At 36.9% G+C, this 21,518-nt stretch overlaps 1 protein-coding gene across 7 annotated transcripts in view; it reads left to right on the forward strand.

Moving 5' to 3' along the window:
• The window catches only part of cadps2 (Ca++-dependent secretion activator 2), a 156,149-nt gene that overhangs the window by 101,839 nt on the left and 32,792 nt on the right, over positions 1–21,518 (forward strand). For all 7 annotated transcript variants that reach the window (XM_082159265.1, XM_082159262.1, XM_082159261.1 and 4 more), the window contains 5 exons: positions 5,004–5,070; positions 5,529–5,637; positions 6,384–6,590; positions 9,629–9,765; positions 15,537–15,724. In XM_082159265.1, the coding sequence (XP_082015391.1) occupies positions 5,004–5,070; positions 5,529–5,637; positions 6,384–6,590; positions 9,629–9,765; positions 15,537–15,724 (708 nt within the window). The remainder of the gene's footprint in view (positions 1–5,003; positions 5,071–5,528; positions 5,638–6,383; positions 6,591–9,628; positions 9,766–15,536; positions 15,725–21,518) is intronic.

Raw genomic sequence — 21,518 nt, forward strand, 5'->3', positions numbered from 1 at the left:
ACGCATCATGTTTCCTGATTCCACTAAGCTGGCGAACGATCTCAGCTTCAGCATCATCACTACACTGTAAAAATAAAGTTGCTGCCTTCAATTTTAAGTACAATCAAATTGGATGTTTAAGTCATTTCAACTTAAATTACTTTAAACTGACTTTAAATGAGTTGAATCTTGTATAACTTATTAAAAAAAAGTTGAAAATTGCTTAACTTATTTTGATGAGTTAAAGCAATGTAAAAACATATGTTGTCATAACTTATTGATCATATAATTTTTTACAGTGTACGACATCCCTTACGGCATTGATCCTGCCTTTTGTTCACACAGTTCTGGGATCCCGGCAATGTTACTAGGTCCCCATCCCGGGATCAATCCTGGGACGTGTTTGCGTTCACACAGAAGGCACTCTAGCAATTTTCTGGGATCAATGCTCTGTGTGAAAGGGGCTTACAACTCCTATTATTAATTAATTTATTAATTTATTAATTAATTTATTTAACTGGTCATGAATTCAGATTTGGCATTTTTTTACAGCAACAAAATTACAAGAGAGGAAACATTTTATAATGAAAATTAAAATAAATAGCTAAATGAAATAACATCAATTAAAAATGTGGCAACATAAGTTAAAATAAGTAAAAAAATTAAAGGAAAAAAATATTTTTATATATATAATATTTATAATATTTTTAAAATATTTTTTAATATATAAATAGTCAGATTTTATATTTTTAAAAGCATTGAAAATACATATTTAAAATTATAATATAATACATAATAAAAATTAAATAATGAACATTCAAATAAATAGCAACATTTAAAAAAAAAAAGCATTAAGAAATTGGCAACATTAAACATAAGTTTAAAGGGACATTGTGTAGGAATTTCTCCCATCTAGTGGTGAAATTGTATTTTGCATTCAAACGAATAATGCTCTCCAGCGCCTCACTTTTTCAAATGCGCGTTGCATCTACGGTAGCCGTTATGTACCTAAAAGCTATGACAGGATGTCTTATAATAGCACTTCGAGTTTTTCTTCGGGTGAACATGTTTGTTATTTAAAACAAACTGAAACTTGAAACAACGAAAAAAAGAATGTTACAGTATGAACTACTGACTGTCAAAAACATTGACTATGGTAATTAGTAGTAATGCCTTCTTTACTCGTTATATTTTTTGAAGTATGTGCATTGTTAGATATCATCATCATCAGAGCCTTCTCTAACGTTACTTTACTCAATAGCTGCTATTCATCAAAGAGCCTGTTTAACTTTTAACTATAAATGTTCGACTGTCTATATAATAAAGTACACAACCAAGCAATGAAAAAAAAGCTTGTAATTAAGACTGTAACATTGACTTACCTGTCGAGAAGAAAGCAGGCAACTTCAGGGTCTCTTTTGAAAGCTTTCTCCTGCATTAGCTATCCTGACAGTAACCCTTGTTTTTGTAATCTCCGGTCACGTTTCCTTTTACGATCTATTTTGGACTTTTTCGACGACGAGGACTCCTTATCCTGTGACTCACATGTATGTATGAATGAACGGTGTATAAATAACCGTGCAGTGCAGCCTTTTAAACTTGCCGCGGCAGTGACAAGCGCCTCTCACTGCTCTGCTCCTCCGCTTCTGCTGGCTTCAGTCACGTGACGCTGGCTCTGAACGAAACGCGTTGTGGAAACGCGTTGGCCTAGTACTTTTTGTCCCTCTCTGCTATTATAGTTTTTCAAGATGGCGGAACTACATGGAAGCCTCCGTGGACTTACCCGTCCCATGTATATAAAGATAATAAATTCTTCGTTTACGAGGATTATTCTGAACATTGGCATAGGTATTTGTACACCATTGAGGGCATATTTATGAATAAAAATATAGATTTTAGATAATAAAATACCTAAAAAGCTACACATTGTCCCTTTAAAAAAAGAAAAGAAAAAAATAATTATTTATTTGTAAAAAAAAAAACTAAAAAAAACTTTTAACCTTTTTTTTCCTACTTTTTTAAAACAGCAATGTTTTAAATCAAATGAATTGTAAATGTCAGTTCATTTTATGACAAAAAATCGGATCCTTCTGTCGGATCCTTCTGTCTTTTCACTCATCCAGTATGAGCCCGTAAATGCCATAGTTTCCAAAAGTGAGTATGAGCAGAGAAGATGTGCGGGACCAGCTGCTGGGGTCCTTCCCTTAGCGGGACGGGGTCAGGGGTCATATCAGTGCCATCAGCCTGCTAATTACACTGAGGCCCTGCGTGATTCCTCTATAGAGCGGCTCTCTGAGAGCCCTGTCCTAATTGGCAGAAGCCTCTTCAACCTGGAATTACCTTTGCAGAGGACGGCGACCATTTACATGCTCAGACAGATTCAAACTATCCCAGGCCATTCTCACACAGACATAGGGGCATACTTTTGTGCTGAGACATATTGAGAATCAAATTTATATGATTGTGACATTTTATACAATATTTAATTGCTTACTTTACCCTCTTCTGTTATCTTTTTCCATCAGACAATATTTTAATGAATAATGACTCCAATTTCAGCCTGGTCTTCACACAAATGTGGCTTCGGAAAACTTGGAATATGCCGGTCAGGGAGGAAAAACAGATTATAAATTAAAAATGAAATAATGAACAAATAAATAGCATCATTAAATAACATTTGAATAAACATTTGACAACAGTAAACATAAGTAAATCAAAAATTAAAAGAAAGCATTATAAAATGAATTAAATTCTGATTTGGTATAAAAGCAGGACAAGGGAGGAAAACACATGAACAATTCAAATAAAAAGGCATTATAATATAAATTTTTCTGGTCAAAACATTTTATTTGGTATTTATAAAAGCAACAAAAGTACCACAAATTAAAAATGAACATTCAAATAAATAGCTACATTAAAAAAGTTAGATATAAATTTGGCAGCATTAAACACAAGTAAACAAAAAATTTATATAGAACATTAAATATTAATTAAAATATATTAATAATTTGTTTATAAGTGTTTTGTAAATTACTTTTTACCTACCTAAAGAGCAAAGTTTAAATCAAATTAATTGTACATTATAGTTCATTTTATTTAAATTTCTTCATTTTTCCAGTTAGACAAATATCTGATTTCTTCAACAGGTCTTTAGAGATTCACAAGACCAAAATCATACCCTTTCAGTCTTCGGTTTTGTCCAGTTGCCCATATACCCGCTCACATCCACCAAAACAAACACCTGATGACTGTCCCAGTGCATGGGAAGAGAGGGAGCGGGATTTTCAGGTTGAGTGCACCCCATTAAAGGAAGCCATCTGTTTATCAGCAGAGCGACTGAAGAATTGGGAGGCATTCAGTTTTGTGGAGTGACCCAGCGCGGCCCTGAGAGAGAGAGAGAGAGAGAGAGAGAGAGAGAGAGAGCTGCTAGCTCTAGTCTGATCAGTCTGTCTCGCTCACGCTTTCTTTCTCCCCCATGCTCCTTTTTTTTCGTACTTCTCTTTGTACCTCTTTAAAACCATCTTTGCCCTCATTCGTTTGAGGGCCAGGGCTCACATTAAAGCCCCTTTTTACACGTTCACATTTTTCTCTCATAAAATCTTCATTAACCTTCCCATTCGGTTACAACCGCACATTGCATTTGTGACTCAAATTATTTGATCTGCAATACTGCCGTTCAAACACATGGGGGCACTGCTACCGTTGTAATAACATCTAAGGAAGCTTTCTTATAATAATGTGTTTAATCTAGCTTTTTACAGTCATATTGGCATAAATTGTGAGCTTAACAGTTGTATTATGTTTAAAAGCTCAATACAGTATCTTAACGTGCGTTGTGCAATTTATAAGTGACAAACCTATTGACTTTTCCCAGATGTTGGTGGACCCTGGGAACAGGCCGGGGCGATTTAAATAGTTTTTACAGCCTACAAACAGGTTGAGCACTTTCTGCTGAGTAGGTTTGAAGAAATTATACATCAAATCTGCTGCAGAGGATTTCTCTGAGTCTGATTCAACATAGTGGTTTCATTTAGCCACACTTTAAAAAGTGATCCGTTGACTTAACTTTAAAAAAAAGTGAGGAAACCCGTTGGATTAAAATTATTAAATAAACTTCATGCGTAATTGAAAAAAAAAATTGTTTTGTGGATTTGTCAAGTTCACATAACTTAATTTTTTCAATTACGTATAAAGTTTATTACTAAGGCTACAGGTTTCCTCACTTTTAAGTTAAGTCAACTGATCACTTTTTACAGTGCAGTGTTGTGTTTTATGATATTATAATTTATAATACAACTATTAATTTCTTAATGTGTGAAATTAAATAATCTGAATTAATCATGTCAAACATTTTAAAGCTCTATTATTGCAGTTCTTCTCCACCCGCTGACTGCTTCTTATCTACACTACTGATAGGAAAACATGAACTTTTTCATTATAATCAAACAAATGTTGTGTATATTTAGAATATTATTATCATTTATCTGACGCGGAGTGAGCGAAGTCGGCTGGAAAGTGCCTGTGTTCACCCGGAGGTCGTCCTGCCCACCGTTAGCCGGCCATTGTTGCCGTCTAAATGGGATCATGTGTATCAGAAAGGTGTCGGAGAGTGAGCTGAAAATCACTTTCACAAGTGGAAGATTACCTCTGCCACATGTTAACCCGGACTGGCACGCTTCCATGCACTCATTGCTCCCTCAACCTTGACTGGGGTTGTTTTTTTCCCCCCATGTGTCCATTTATGAAGAATTGATTTCACCTCACCCATATTTCTGCACGCATCCTTCTTTTTTGTTATATTTTCAAGAATGTGTGTTAATCAATAGCCTACGATTCTCCGTCATTCAGTGAACATGATAGAATTCAGGCTTTTCGGGATTTAATGAATGGCAGCAACTAAACTCCATAAACTATGGGTTTTAAACCTTGGCTTGATGATTATGGTATTTTTAACATGATTATTTTTTTCCTCATGTCAATTCGATTTATCCATGACACTCATCATAATGTGCTTTTCTGTGTAGGTATCTTTACGCTTTAGGCCAGCGAGTGTGGAAGCGATGGAAGAGGAGATATTTTGTGCTTGTTCAGGTGGGTTGACACTAATTACATCTTTATATTTATATTAAATTCATTGGTTGCGGGGAAAAGCACTTATTTTTAACGGTTTTCATGCGTTTTGTGTTTACTTCTAGAGAATGAGTTTTTCCAAAAGAAAACTCATTTTGTAGTATTTATTTTAGTTTTGTAACGCCATTTGGTTTAATAAAAAAAATAAGCCAAGCCGAAACGACGGAACTGGTATAATTTGAATCACCAGGTTCTCTTGTTTAATTTGATGTATAACACACACACACACACACACACACACACACAAAGAGCAAGAAATATGGCTTTCTGTTGGCGTAAACATTTACGTAATCATTTTTTAAAATTTAGTACATTTGATTAGAATACCACAATTCATCCATGCACAAAATGAAAAAATTCCATGTTTTATTTTATTTTATTTGTAAAAAAATGTTCCAATGATCTCCTCTTTCTCTCAGGTGAGTCAGTACACATTTGCCATGTGCAGTTTCCGGGAGAAGAAGTCCGAGCCGCATGAGCTGATGCAGTTGGACGGGTATACGGTAGATTACTCCGATCCGCAGCCAGGTACACACACGCCTCAACACTAACCAGTTATTCAGGAACTCAGTCAAATGCTTCTGTGCGCAGTTATAAAATTGGATGAATAAGCATAATTACAATAAATTTCAGTGAGCCCTGTCTTAAATTAGAATTTTACATTTGAAAGAAATAAATGATGTGGGTGTGAAATATTGAAGAAAAACAGAATCTGTTTAATTACAGAGAACGAAATAAGGGGGAAACAGCATTTATAGATTCAGAATATCCTGTAATAATAATAATAATAATATTAATAATAATGTGCAAATTGAGTCGACGTGCCTTAAGGGAGTATAATTTTATAATTTAAATGTAAAAATAAAATATATATTATAAATATTTACAGTGTAATATATTGTAGATTATAAATACATAATTATGTATAATCTTATGGTAATATATCCATACATTTATAGATGTTTATAACATATTTTAAATGCATATTTTATAATATTTAAATAATATATTTTAGATTTATCATCTTATTTTATAATTATAAAAGATCTCTACAGCATTCTTATGTGAGACAATTCTGGCCAAATAATTTAGATGTTTTTCATGGTATACTGTATAAAATGTAAAATGCATTTATTTGTTTTATATGTATATATATAGATGTAGATGCATAAAGTGAGCAACAAAAACACATATATATCAGTGTTTCTTAGCAAAGTGTTCTTGAACTGACTGAAACAGATCAATTTGCAACAACAACAACAACATCTCTGCAGGTCTTCAGGGGGGTAGAGCGTTCTTCAGCGCTGTCCGAGAAGGTGATCAGGTGGTATTCGCCAGCAATGACGATCAGGACCGTGCTCTTTGGGTCCAGGCCATGTACCGCGCCACAGGCCAATCCTATAAACCACTAGCGCCCGCCCAGAACCAGCAGAACTGCAGAGGAGGAAACGCCCAAAAAGATGCCCCTGTGTCCTTACTCAGTACGTTATCTTTTATTCATCTCTCAGATGCTAATATGATCTTAAGTACTAAGCATCTTCAAATGACATTGCAATACACAATTGATTTCAGACACGTCAACATTTTTTTAATGCAAAAATTTAAAACCTTCAAAGGTTGCTAAACGAATGTGTAAAAATGAAGAGAAAGTGGGCTCTTTTTCTGCCGCCACCTTCAGCTGTCCCCTCTTGAATGGACTTTGAAATTGGAGGTTGTGGTGGCCAGCCATCGATCCATTGGGCCGCTGCACAGACACAGTCTAAACAAATGTCAGCGGGGGGCTTGAATAACCCAAACACTGCTGCTGTGTGAAAGGAGGAACCTTTACACAACTGAAATGCTACAGTTTGCTCACTTTCAACAAACAGAGAGTGAGCCGAATGAGGTTTATATCATTATCTCTCCTGAAGAACCGCTCTGAGAGCTACAGGGCATTCATTTAGTGCAGAACCTTATCTAAGTGCTAAGGAACATGCTTTAAAACTAGATACAATCTCATCTGGTCATATGTATGAAATCACTGTATAGCATCTTTTTTTTTTTATGAGCACTGATGGTAATTATAAACTTAAAAATGGCTTTTGAGTTATAATTAAAGTGTCTTCCTGAAGCCTCGACTTCACAAAGTGGCTCTATCTTTGCAAGTGCCGCCATTGCGTTTCATAAACCATTTTTCAAGGTCTCCTTGTCTTACTGGACTTCATACACAGTCATTTTTCGATGCATCTTTTCATATCTATGAGATTGGATGCAAAAAGCACCTTGAATGATGGCGAATCGTATGATAAAGAACATGAAAAAAGCATGGAGAAGTTCCTCAGTGCCTGTCGGATCATGAAAACAGCGTGATTGTCTGTTCTTACCGTGCGAATACCATTGAAGCCACTGATAACTGTGGTATTCGGCCAATTAAAAGGTCATGCATTCTTTCAGAAATACTTCTTACAGATTGAATTTTATCGTTTGTTGAAAACGAATTTCAAAATGCCATCCAATGAATTCACCTAAAACTCAAAAATCCAGACCCATTTGATGCCTGTTAACAAAATCCAGCATGTTTCGCTTCACGAGTCCGTGAAGTTATTAACTCGCCCTGACATTGGACTTCCTATCATTGATTGATTCGCACAGATCTCAGCTCTGAGCTGTCTCACTGCCTTATTCTCAACAGTGAACGGCGTCCTCTCATTGACAGATCTGTGTTTTACGTCAAAGGCTCGGGTTTCATATCCAAGCGTGTGAACACCGATGTCCTGTCCTGCTTCATTAGTCTTCCCAACTCTGGCTGGTTTCACTTGAAGCGACCCGCCAGGCCGTACCTGCGATATCGCAGTTGATACCTGTCATAAAGCTCTCGTCCTCCTTGTCGAGAGATGTCAGATGGATGTGACTGCTGACGTGACTCCTGGACCGGGAAGCACACGAGGCACGTTCCCGGCCCCTTCAGCTGGGATTAAACACGACGCACCCCCTCCGCTCTGACTCCGTCCACTTGTCCGTGGACAAAAGCGGTAACTTAAAGTTGACACGGATCAATGTGCTGCTCCTGTCAAACCCGATCCGTCAGACTCGCAACGTGGATCAATACCACGTCTCGCTCCTCTTTATCTCCTTTTGTCTCTTTTCTGTCCCTTTCTCGGTGTTATGAATGTAAAATGACCTACATCGAATTAAAAGGGACGGACAATGGGGCCGACTCTTGTCGATTGGAGATCGTACTTCTGCTCACCCAACAAGTGATGTTTTTGGGGGGAACCAACAAATGCCCACACTGCTTCCAGGCACGTACGGGGCTTTTTCCCCATCAATATGAAGTCGTTGGCATGCCAGAAATGGCAGCGTTAATAAAAGCAATCACTAATGCTCGTCTCAAGAAGGTGCCGCTGGCCATGGAGGCGTCAGGAGATGTGTCTCAAAAGCCTTGGTCTTTTGTGGTCCTTGAGAAGTGAAGGCCCTCGCTCTGCACATGTGGGCTCTCAACACGCCGCCAGCGAGTGTTAGGCTTTTCACAGACCTCCCATTAGCCCATTTTGAGGACGCTTGTGAAAGGACTGGAAATGAACTTGGGCACACTTTTAGTGCTTTCTCCTGCTTTTTCTGCCTCGCGTCTTTCTTTCCTCTCCCTCTTTCTCTGACTTGCCCTGACCCCTCGCCCTCTTTGCATCATGACCAACGTGTCGGCTTTTTTTCCGCTCCCTCTCCCGCATTCAATTTCCTCGTGTCAGGAAGTCTGAATGCAAACGGGACAGACCGTCAGTGAACGTGCGCCCGCGTTCCTCCTAATTACAGCGCTCTCACAAAGGTGCGCTCCTTTTACTCAAGGTCGAGACTCAATCAGCGCAGTCTGAACGAGTGACATCACTTTCATACAACTCACCTGTCTTCACCAGCCACCGAAAAAATTGCTTTAAGTGCTCGGGACTCACGCGTTATTGTTTATATGCTGTTTCCACACAGCGTTTAATGCGCTAAAGATCAGGACATTCAGCCCATCGTAGCTTAGCGAACATCTGCCCTTTATTTTAAAAGGCTGAATGCCGGTTTGAATGCAAGGGGTTCGATTGATAAATTAGAGCACTCTGGTGCCGATATTTATGTGGGCATGTGGACAAAGTGCTAATATTTTACAGCAGTTTACAGCCACGCTTCCCTAGCGCCTGCCAGTATTTGCAGCTGAAATGTGGAAAACTGAGTTTCACAGCGTAGCTTTGGCCAAAAGAGGTGAAATGCAAACACTCGGGATGTGTACGAAGATGGAGACTGTGTAACCAAAAACAGATTTTGGTCTTTTTTAACACAGCGTTTGAAGGTGTGAACCGTCACAGTGAATAGTAGTACGTATACAATTCTTTGAAATATACATTTTCCCCCCTTTTGCTCTAATGAATGTCTTCATGTATTAACAGCACGAACGGGCATTAACTGGCCATCTCTTATGGTGGGGATGAGATTCCCAGCACAAAACGGCGCCGTATGCCAGCGTGTGCCAGACTTCTGACTGTGTGTGTTTCTGGCACAGGTCTGGAGAAGACTCAGAGACAGGGAGTGGAGGAGCTCATCTCTGCCATGCCCTGCAACTTCGACCACACCAGCCTGTTCTTCATCCTGCAGAAACACACGCTCACACATCGCATGAACGACTCCTTTTCCTGCCTGGTGAGCTGAGAGAGAGCACAAATCTGTGTGTTGTTATTTGAAGAATCACACATATTATATGATGTGTTTTTATTAGCGGGTCCTCTGAACAATTCTGGTTACCTTATGGCTCCTAACGTATTTTTAGGACTTGAGAAAGAAATATTTGGGGAAAATTTGGCGAGTGATGATATAATTTGCAGCATAAATGTACAAATTTAAGCTGTATGTGTTTGACTCCTAAAAAAAATCATTTGTTTAGGAATCGTTAGGAATCATTTGTTTGGGAATCGATTGGGCTACACTGGTTGCATTGTATGTTTTTGATTAATTGAAAAGAACCAGTTCATACAATTAATTAATTTGGATGCTGGACTATTATGGTTGTGTTGGATGTTTTTGATTCACTTATAAGAACTGACTCAAGAACCATTCATTTAGCAATCAGTTGGACTACTCTAGTATCTCTGAATGGTTTTGATTCGCTAAAATTACTTAAGAATAATTAGTTCAGGAACTGTTTGGAATATATTGGTAGTGCTATGTGGTTTTGAATTACTGAAAATAACTTATTGGGAAGAATCATTCGTCTGGGATTCCATTGGGTAGCGCTGTATGTTTTTGATTCACTAAAACGAGCCGACATATAAGAATCATTTATTCAGGAATTGCTTGGACTTCACTGGTAGTGATGAATAGTTTTGATTCACTAAAAAGAATCGGTCTCGCATGAGTCATTTGTTCAGAAGTCGGACTACACTGGTTGTTTTGAGTGGTTTTGATTCACTAAAATGAACTGGCATAGAATCATTCGTTCAGGAATCGATTAGACTTCACTGGTTGTGCTGGACGGCTTTGATTTACAAAAAAAGGAAACTGATTCATAAGAATAGATTGGGTTCTGTCCGTCATAGAATGAGAACGTTTTAAATACATTTGCAAAATTAGCATAAAGTCTGTTGATTCCATTTGTGCCTGCTCGTAAGTGAGTGTGTGATGTGTTGGTGATAATATAATAGAGGAGGGGTTTATATTGTATGACTGACGGGGAGGGATGTAGCCCTCCGGCTGAGTGAGGGCTCACGGTTAAGACAGGGATAAACACTTCCAATCAATACAACCCAAATAGGAAAACCATCCACTTGCATCCCGTCTCCTCCATTTACAGCGTTGAATAAAAGATCCCTGCTGGGACTGAGTTAGTATGTTTATGCCTGTGTGCGTGTGATGAAATTGGAACAGGCGTTAGGAACATATGCGGGTAAATAGTCCACAATCGACTACAAGTTGGGTGGATGTACACAGCCAATGGTGCAAATTAATACATTTGTTATGTTATATATATATATATATATATATATATATATATATATATATATATATATATATCTCAATCTGCAATATATATATATATGTTAACACCCTTTTCGTTAACACCCCCCCCTTTTCGTCCCCATTGTCGCTCCATACCTGCTCCGAGTGAGCACCTTCTGTTATCCATTCAGCTTCTGAATGACTCTGTCTGCGTTTGGCTCTTTGTAAAGACTCCCCAGCCTTTGTTCAAACTTCTGTGTTCAGCTAAAAGGGAGCCACAAAAGCCACCTGAATGTGCTGCTTTTCCCATGCCTTCTGGGATGTGACATCTGTGGGGGAGTGGGCCTGTTTTCAGGGAAACGAACGGAGGGGGAACGGATTTTGCAGTAGATCACATGCATACTATATGATTGACTACAAAATGTGTCTTATATAGAATATATATATATAATCAAAATAGACTTCAGTCCTCTCTATCTTTAGATTCAGATGAGATTTTTTGCAATCTTTAGGATTGCAAGTAATGAAATCCGATCCGTTTGTTCAGACAGTTTCGGCAATATCTGTTTACCTGCATCAGCTGCTATTGTAATGTAAGCACATGTACATGTTTATGGCATTACAAATTTGTCAATCTTTTAATCTGATTTCACACCACATTTGGGATCATCGAAAACATCATAGATAGATAGATAGATAGATAGATAGATAGATAGATAGATAGATAATTGTAGTATATTATATTACATATATATTATTATATTATATATTAGCCTTCAAGTCTCAGATTTTCAAGCTCACAATCAATACAAGTGGCCTGAAGGAAAATCAATAAGTGATGCTGTTGTAGGACTCAACTTTTTTGTTTGCGTCAGCTGTCGTTTGATACAGGGATTAGGTTCAGTGAGCTGTTGGTGATTCAAAGACCAATATTTGGATTTTCTTTCCTCTTAACTACAGGGAATGTGAACACTAGATTCATTGGACTGTGTGTGCATCCTCAGAAGTGACTCAAAAAAAAAAAAAGTGTATATTTGCAATCAAAAAGTTCAGGCTGTGAATGTGTCCTCAAATTAGGGACAGTGATGAGCAGTCATGCTCCAACCTTAATATAATTACTCACATCCCCTTCACCCTCCATCCCATAATCACACACTCTCCCTGTGACACACTCCTCCATGCTTGCCCTTATTAGCAAGCCATAATGGCCTATAGATGGTCCATAAAAAGCTTTCTATCACTGTCAGTTACTGGAGGAAATAAAGTGATTCAAGCCTTGACCACACAAGAGACTCATATGAATCCAGCAGGAGAGGCTGTTCACTGGTTTGTCAATTATATTAAAATAAATGTTTGGGTTTTTTTGAAGGTCTGAGGTGCGAATTTTCTAAAGTTATGGCATTTTAGTGCACTAGCGACACACAATCCCTAATAAAAAGCCCTAATATTTAAATTAAGTCATTGTTTTCAGTGCAAACATGCTTCTTTTTATATAAATTGCAAAAAAAAATAACAAAACTAACAAAAGTGTACCTGTATCTATATAAATGTGTGTGTGTGTATATTTATTTTTATATATATATATATATATATATATATATGTGTATATGTGTGTGTGTATGTGTGTGTGTGTGTGTGTGTGTATATTGTATACATTTATTTACTCTGTGGCAACAAATTCATAGACTATATATATTCAAATCATATAATATAAAAAACATTTTTAAATAAATTATTTTATAAATACATTTCTTTTTGTATCCTTTACTGATTTAGAAATCCAGTTTATACCATAGAGAACTTATTTTTGTTTTTCTTAGTGAACTTTTCTTGTGTAATATATATTAAGCCAAAAAACTAAATTGGTTTTGTCGTCCACAAGCAAGGTTTTGTCGTCAGTCTCCTTCTGTGTGTGTGTGTGTGTGTGTGTGTGTGTGTGTGTGTGTGTGTGTGTGTGTGTGTGTGTGTGTGTGTGTGTTTGAGAGCCAGACTGGGCCGTGTTGGTTAGGATGATGCTGCTGCCGTCTCAGTCGGTCGTTAGCGGTTAATTGAGCGGTAGGAGCCAAGACACGAGCAGGCCATCTGTTTGCCAGAGTGGAACATCTTGTGGCACTCGGCTCGGCGCTGGGCCACCGTGCCTCAGCCCTGAATGGTGCAATATTAATAGATCTGACCAAGACGGGAAGAGACGGACTGTGACAGAAGAAAGTTGAAGGGGGAAAAAGTAGAAAGATGGGCGGTTGCTCAGGCCTTAAATGTGTTTATTAAGAAGTTAATATTAAGAAGTTAATATTTCCACTGGCTCCATAAAATTATTTTTATCTAGCATTTTAAAATTATTATAATTATTTACATTTTAATTAAGTACGTTTTTGCACATCACAAGTTATTGTTGAGATTAAAATGTAAGGGTCCAAACTTAATTTATTTTTTAATGGTCATAAAATGTCATTTTACATTTATATTTATTGTGCTTTGTCCATATGACAATGGGATTATTTTGCGTTTTTTTGCATGTTAAGTGACGTTGTACGGGGCATTGTGTCACTTGCATCATCACAAATGAGATTTTTTTTATTTATTGTTTCTCATATTTTTATTTAAAATGCTTAAATATTTTTTAAAAAATTATATTTTTTCACAGTTGTAAATAAAACTGATTATTGGAGTATGTTTTACAATAAAAAGGCTATTTCAGTCTTTCACGTTTAATTCAACGTGTTACATGGCAGTTCTTTGTAATTATTTGTGAACTAGCTGTATCTGAGTGACGATTGTTTCTACACCAATATATATATATTTTTTAATACTCCACATATGCGTCACCAGATGAAGTTCTGGAAGAAAAAGCCCTCCTAGATAAACTTCTCATGACAAATTTTCCCCAGAGGTCAAAGTTGTCAGAAAGCTCGACAGATGTTTCCTTTAGTAAATGGTTTGTATGTCTATAAAGTTACCGGCCAACTGGTGAGTAACTCCGGTTTATTTACTCACCAAAGCCAATTTTTACTCAAAATTGAGAGTTTATGCATATGACTGTGGGAAACCATACTTTTGAGATTGCAAGATTGGATGCTTCTTGCGTAACACATCATGCACACACTGTATTCATATAGTATCTGTAAATATTGAAAGGTTTGAAAGGCGTCTGGCTGTCATATAAGCACTTAACCGACATTTAGAGTAATGCAAATAGCAGTAGAGGGGGTTTGAATAGGTCAGACTATCAAGTGCACGTATCTCAAAATACACCGTACATCAGCTTTGTTGGAATCGTTCGTCACTGGACTTTAATGAAGCTTGCTGTCTTTGCTCCTGACGGGAGGTCAGAGGGTCTCGGTATCTCGCGTGCGACGGTCCCTCGTGACTGCCGGTCTCCTGTGAACGTCTCAGACATCGCAGTTCTCCTTGATTCGCGGCCCTCCGCACCGTCGTGGGCGAGCGGCCCCCTCAAAGTGTTAATTTGCTAACGTTCCTTCAGAGAAGGCGTCTTAATTAAGTTTGTAAGATTCATGCCTAATTTAGTTATTATGTGAGGGATGAATGAGCTAATGAATGCAACAGGAGCCTCGCGGCGATCTCCACCCGCCTGCATTACGTGTGACTTTTCTGCCTATGAATTAATTGTTTGCACTTAACCTTGCACTCGTTTGTTTAAATGTTGGAAATAGAAGGGGTGTTTTTAACAATATTTTTTTTTGGAAGAGCTCGTCTCGCACGCTGCGGTTTGGTTTTGTGTGTGTGTGTGTGTGTGTGTCTTGGCGTGAAATGAGAGGCGTGCTGAAATTAGACACTTCGAGTTCAATTAGCGTAGCAGTGTTGTGGAGGAGAAACTAGGTACGGGTGTACGTTTGACGAATGTCTTGACTTCTAGGAGGTCCTGCTGGGGTCAGCGGCATTTTTAAAAAACTTTTTCTTCACTGTTTACTGTGGTGCTTTTTGCTTTTGGCCTTCAGATACAGAACATGTGTATTTTGTACGCCTTTATTAAGCGACATGTATCTTAAGTCCAAAATAAACACCCACCAAATGCAATGAGTCACTTAATAATCCGCTTGTTTTTTTACTCCGAGAATGATGCTGATGTATGTGTGATGTGAGCGAATCAAATGAAAGACATGCTGTACAAATGTTTATTAAAGAAAATTGTTGTGACTCCCGCTTTTTCCTGAGTATAATATATATACAGCTGGATATTTAGGAGTCTTAGAGAAATATTTGCATATTTAATGTAGTATTATCGAAATTTATAAATATATTTACATTAACATATAATGTAAGTATATTTATAAATTTCGATAATACTACATTAAATATGCAAATATTTCTCTAAGACTCCTAAATATCCAGCTGTATAGGCCTACATAAATATGTACGTTATGTTAGGATAAACATTTCTGTAGCATTTGGCTGAGATCAGCTAATTTCATGCTCATAGTAATGTGTTTTATTGTCATCATGTGCTGTTGTGTTTGCAGGGTTGGTTCAGCCCTGGTCAGGTGTTTGTTCTGGATGAGTACTGCGCTCGATACGGGGTGAGGGGCTGTCATCGTCACCTCTGCTACCTGAAAGACCTGATGGATTTCTCGGATAACAACGCCCTGGTGGACCCCACACTCCTGCACTACAGCTATGCCTTCTGTGCCTCACATGTCCACGGAAACAGGTATTAGAATATGTTTGTTGTTTTGTGCACATTTTCATTTACATTTATGCATTTGGCTGATACTTTATCCAAATTGACTTCGATTGCATTCAAGGTACACATTTTTGTTACCAGTTTTTGCTTTTCCTGGGAATCGAACCCATGACCATGACCATATCAGTGCCATGCTGTACTATTTGAGCTACAGAAGGGCTAAAGTCTGAATTTTAATACAATTGATTAAGTGTATATGTATAAACATATACATTCAATAAATTTGAATGAATAAATATCAGATTTTTTTAAAAATATCTCAGTAATTTATGTGTGTGTGTATGTATATATATATATATATATATATTACAGAAAATTACATTTCAGATGGGATAGTAGATATTATTTTTATTTTTTCTGTATATAATTGTAAAATAATTTTTAGTATACATTTACACATTTTATTGATGCCGATATTTTATTTTGGTTCATTGTCATGGGGAAAGTAAAAAAAAATTAAATAAAACTGACAACGTGTGAAAAATGGTCTCTTATCATTTATATGTAACAAGAAGCACTTTAACAATGCCCTATAGGCCTTTCAAACTGCAAGGAACATTTGGTTTCCCAGGAGGTTGTGCATTTTGAATTCTCACGTATTAAGTGTTTGAAATCAAGGATTTCATTTGTGTTGGACAAATGAGAAGTCCCACATGTTTGAAAGATCACAAAAAGGAAAAAAAAAAAAACACTCAGAATGGCTTTTGTCCGCACATAAAGGGTGGGCATACAAAAGGAACGAGAAGACAGAAGAAATACTTTAATCACTCGGGAGGCGCTCAGCGTGGCAGCCATGTTCAGCATCACTCAAAGAGAGACTGAGAGCGTCTGCTTGGCAAATTAATTAATGTTTCTCTATTATCTCAAAACGCGAAGCAATTAAACCGTAATTACAGAGTCCATTTGTGCTCCTTCTACATTTTAATAATTTCTCTTTGATAAGGCCTCTGAGGATCAGAATTTTATACAAGCTTGTTTTCTGTAATTGATTATGCGAATTATTGATGGTTTGACATTACTTAAAGACTAAAATAGGCTTGCGTGAGCGGTGAGAGGACTGACTGCAGCTCGTGGTATGAGCAATGTCCCTTGTCCACTTGTTGGCGAAGTCCTTTGTGTTCGCGTGTACTGAAAGCTGTTGGTTTTCCACTTACCTCGAATCACCCGTCAATTGACTGATTAGATGTTAAATACACACGGATGTGCTCCTTCTCTTTGATGGCTGATTTAGTCAATTAGGAACAGTAATGATTAGCCTCTCAAGATAATCATCAGTTACAAATGAGGAAAATTGGCATGAGTAGCTTTTTGTTGGAGGGGGGGTGTTGTTTGATAATGACAGTTCAGCCGTGCAGTCGTGTGTTAGAGAGTGTTCATGGGAATATATCGAATTTTTGTGCTGCTACTACCCTTGGCCATAATTTAAAATGACTTCTTTATGCAGTCCTGGTTAGAATTATTGGCACCCTTGGTAAATATGAACAAAGAAGCCTGTGAAAATAAATCTGTATTGTTAATCCCTTAGATTTTTTAATTAAAAAAAAAAAATCACAAAAGTCAATCATTGACGTAAAACATTTTTAAATGGGGGGGGGGGGGGGGGGGGTTCCTAATGTGTTTCTCTAATATACATTGGCCACAATTAATGACACCCTTTTATTCCATACCTCCTTTTGCCAAGATAACAAGATAACAGCTCTGAGTTTTCTCCCATAATGCCTGATGAGTTTGAAGAACACCTGACATCTGAAGATCATCTCTCCAGATCCTTCAGATTCCCAGATCCATGTTGGTGCTTCTTCTCTTCAGTTCAGCCCACTCATCTTCTATGGGTTCAGTTTAGGGGATTGGGACGGCCATGGCAGAAGCTTCATTTTGTGCTCAGTGACACATTTTTGTGTTGATTTTAGTGTTTGTTGTGGATTGTTGTCCTGATGGAAGATCCAAACACGGGCCATTACAAGATTTCTAGCAGAGGCGTTCAGGTTTTTGATTTTTTTTATGTTGATATTTGATAGAATCCATGATACCATGTATCTGAGAAAGATGTCCAGGACCTCCAGCAGAAAAATAGGCCCACAACATTAAAGATCCAGTGGTATATTTGACATGGGGTACTTTTTATCCCTGTTTGCACCAAACCCAATTGGTGTTTTTATTTTATTTTATTTTTCATCTGACCACAGAACCCAGGCCCCATTTGAAATTCCAGTTCCAGTCAGGTCTGACAACTGAATATGCTGGAGTTTGTTTTTGGAGGAGAGCAGAGAATTTTTTCTTGAAATCCTCCCAAACAACTTGTGTTTTTTTTATTTATTTTTTAGGCTTTCTGACCCCAAGACTAGTCTTTGGCCAGTCAAACTCTCCTCCTTTTGCTGCACATCAGAACTATATTCTCTGGTTTTACTCATTGAGATCGATGATAATTTGGCTTTTGTGTTTCCTCATATTTATGAAACAAGAAGTTACAATTTCATGCTCCTAGTCACCCTGGTGTGCTAAAAGAACAAATTAAATATCAATGGGAATATGCTTGAGATATAAATATGAGATATTTTACTCATAAGAATTTCTAGGGGTGCCAATAATTGTGGCCAATGTGTTTCTGGAGAAAAACATTTATTTTCACTTTCAGTTGTTTGACTTCAATGAAAGATAAAGGATAAACAATGTAGATTTATTTTCCAAGCTTTCTTTGATCATATTTATCAAGGTTGCCAATTATTCTGACCAGAACTGTACATGTATTCAGTGTTGGATTTATTAAAGGAAATCCAATAGTGCACCAGTTAAACATTGTTGTTCAGAAGAATTAAAAAATAATATTTTCTTTTGATATTCCTTTCAAAAGTACATGAAAACACAGTATTACTTATATATTTACAACAAAATATTTGAGTTACTTTTTGCAAGTAATGCAAGTTACTTTGTTTTCCCATTTATTGACTGACACCTCTTCTGTCCCCATGTTGAGAGAGATAAGTGCAGAGGCGGTGTGTGCGTTGTGTGAACATGTCATCGTACTTCTAGACTAAATCTAAGCATGCATTTACTCCTCTCACTTTTTATTAGCCAATTTCTTTGCTGCTGACCATCGACGATTCAATTCAACCACACTAATAAGCAAAAATGACTTTAGATAAACTTCACATTTGATTCATCAGTGTTGAACTTTCTTCTCTTGCATCTTATTATAATCTAATCACGTGAAGATTATTTTGTGCACAGCTAGAAAATAACAATAGCCTTAACCCTGGTCCAGAGAACCTCTCATCTTCAGTTCAGATGAAAATGCATCCGCTCAACTGATCTAATGCGTCAGTCAATAACTCAAGGAACGGTTATGACAGTGAGCCTTTCTGACTGTGAGTGTGCAGCTTAAAACCTGTGAAGATTGTTGCCATCTTTATCTTCACTACTGATCTTGCACCCACCGACTCCAAGAGCACAACAGACACCACACACTTTTTCTGCAGTCTTGGGTCTGGGAATTCATTTTCCCTGGAGGGATTTTTTTTTTTTTTTTTTTTTTTAAATGGATCAATAAAGAGTTGTAAGCCGTGTGTTAGTGATGCGCAGATCACAGTTATATCAGGGGGTCAGACGGGCCAAGTAATAAAAAATAACATTCCAATTAAATGCGAGTGGGTCGCTGGTGGATGAGATAAACCATTAATGATGGAAATATGAATGTGTTTAAAGCTTAATTTTTTTGTCAGGCACTAATTTGCAGACTATCTTACGCAGTTGCAGGGTCCACTTGTTTAAGCAGCAATGGAGGCAAAACAGATCAGAGAGAATTTTCAAAAAGGAGAATTAAAAATAAATTAATAATGCCTATATCCAGCCTTTGCTTGGTATGAATGCATTTAATTTCTCTTGTGTGTGTTCGGGAAGTTGCTTTGATGGAAACAGTGTAAAGCCTGGCTATTAAGGAAATGTAGTTTTGCCAAAGAAGAATTTTTACTTAATTACTTATTGTTAATTGAACAGCAGCCTAATTCAGTGTAATACGTTACCATATCATCAGCTTAACACCGAGAATTAGAATGATTGTAATGTGCCGAACGGGTGCGGATATCTAAATCTGAGAAAATCATGTGGCGGGTGGATGATTTATTTTTAACAGCGGATTCGGGTGATGTTAAAGCTGATCCGTGCATCTCTAACGTGTGTTCACTGTGTATTCGGACGACAATCGCATGAAACAATGAAAATTATGTAATTAAATAATAATATTATATATATATAGTATTATACATTTTTTATATATGATAAACAATATATTGTATATAACTATATTTAGTTTTTCTAACAATTTTATTTCACAATATTATGGTATTTATATTTCTACAAATATTTTTATATATAATTATTTTGTGCTTGGCAACAAATAAATCGAGATTAATCACACCCAAGATAAAATGCATGTATATACAGTGTGTGTGGGGTATGAATGCATGTATGTATGTGTGTGTGTGTGTATATATATATATATATATATATATACACACACATATTTTATATTATATATAAATATTTTATAAATAAATAAATACAAATCCTTAAATGTACATGCATGTGTGTGTATTTATATATATAAAATAATTATACACAGTACACGCATATATATTACGTAAACACAAATTTTTGTTTTGGATGTGATTAGTCGCGATTAATCGTTGCCCAGCACTACATTTTTGAAAAATATAATAATCTTTAAATTATATATTTAATTTATTTAATATTCATTTTAACATTTATCATACATTTTTTACACAAATATGTATTGTTTTGAAAAAAGTTTGTTTTGTTACAATTATATTTTGTAATATAATTATAATAATTATTATAAAATATATATAATAATAAAAAACCTTCTACATTTTCCACAACAAAATTTAATGTTATTTTCATTACAAAGAAAATTTGCAACAATAGCTAAAAAAAAACAATCTACATATAGGCTATTGTAATTATGCTATTCCAAAAACTGCTGAGCTCTTTTGCATTAATATTTGTTTCTATAGTAACAGCAACTCCTCTGATTGGTGGATATCTCTTCAGAATTATGGGTAGTGAAGTCTGGATAATAAGCGCCATTTTGACAGTTGAAATCAAACTGACTCGTGGGATCTACTGAAGCATACATCATTTATCATAACTAATTGATATTAAGAAAATGAATTGAGACTTTTACTCAATTAAGATTTGTGCTCAATTGTGATGTGAAACGAAACCATTGAGTCTGTAAATTCTTAGATTTTAGGTAACGATGTGTTAACCGAAACTCCTTTCAGACATGTTTGTCAGTGCAAACATCCTTGTGGCACATTTCAGTCGGTGTCGCCTGTGTTTGACTGACAGATGCACCCTGGGCTCGACGAGGCTTGAGACTTAGAAGCAAGTACGCGAGAGCAAACGGACAGGTGTGTGAGATGAACTGGCGAGGGCGTACTGACAGCGACAAGAGTGACAGTAATCACAAGCTAACCTCTTTCTCACCTGTCAGTCTTTCTCTCCTCTCTCGCCTGTCCATCATGCTTGGCTGCCCCATGTGACAAGAGTATTTACCAGTCGGCACAATCAGTTACTCACTGTAAACATGACATACATCCAGATCCTCGCCCTTTGGATTGTCACTTCTGTCTTGTCCATTGGGTCTTGATTTGATCGGATATACACCAACCCATCTGTTATTGAGGATGGAGTCCGTTTGTAGACTCTTGTAAAAACTGTTCTGGAACCTTAGGGTTCTTGA

This window comes from Leuciscus leuciscus, assembly GCF_965113295.1.
Source record: "Leuciscus leuciscus genome assembly, chromosome: 25".
NCBI lineage: Eukaryota > Metazoa > Chordata > Actinopteri > Cypriniformes > Leuciscidae > Leuciscus > Leuciscus leuciscus.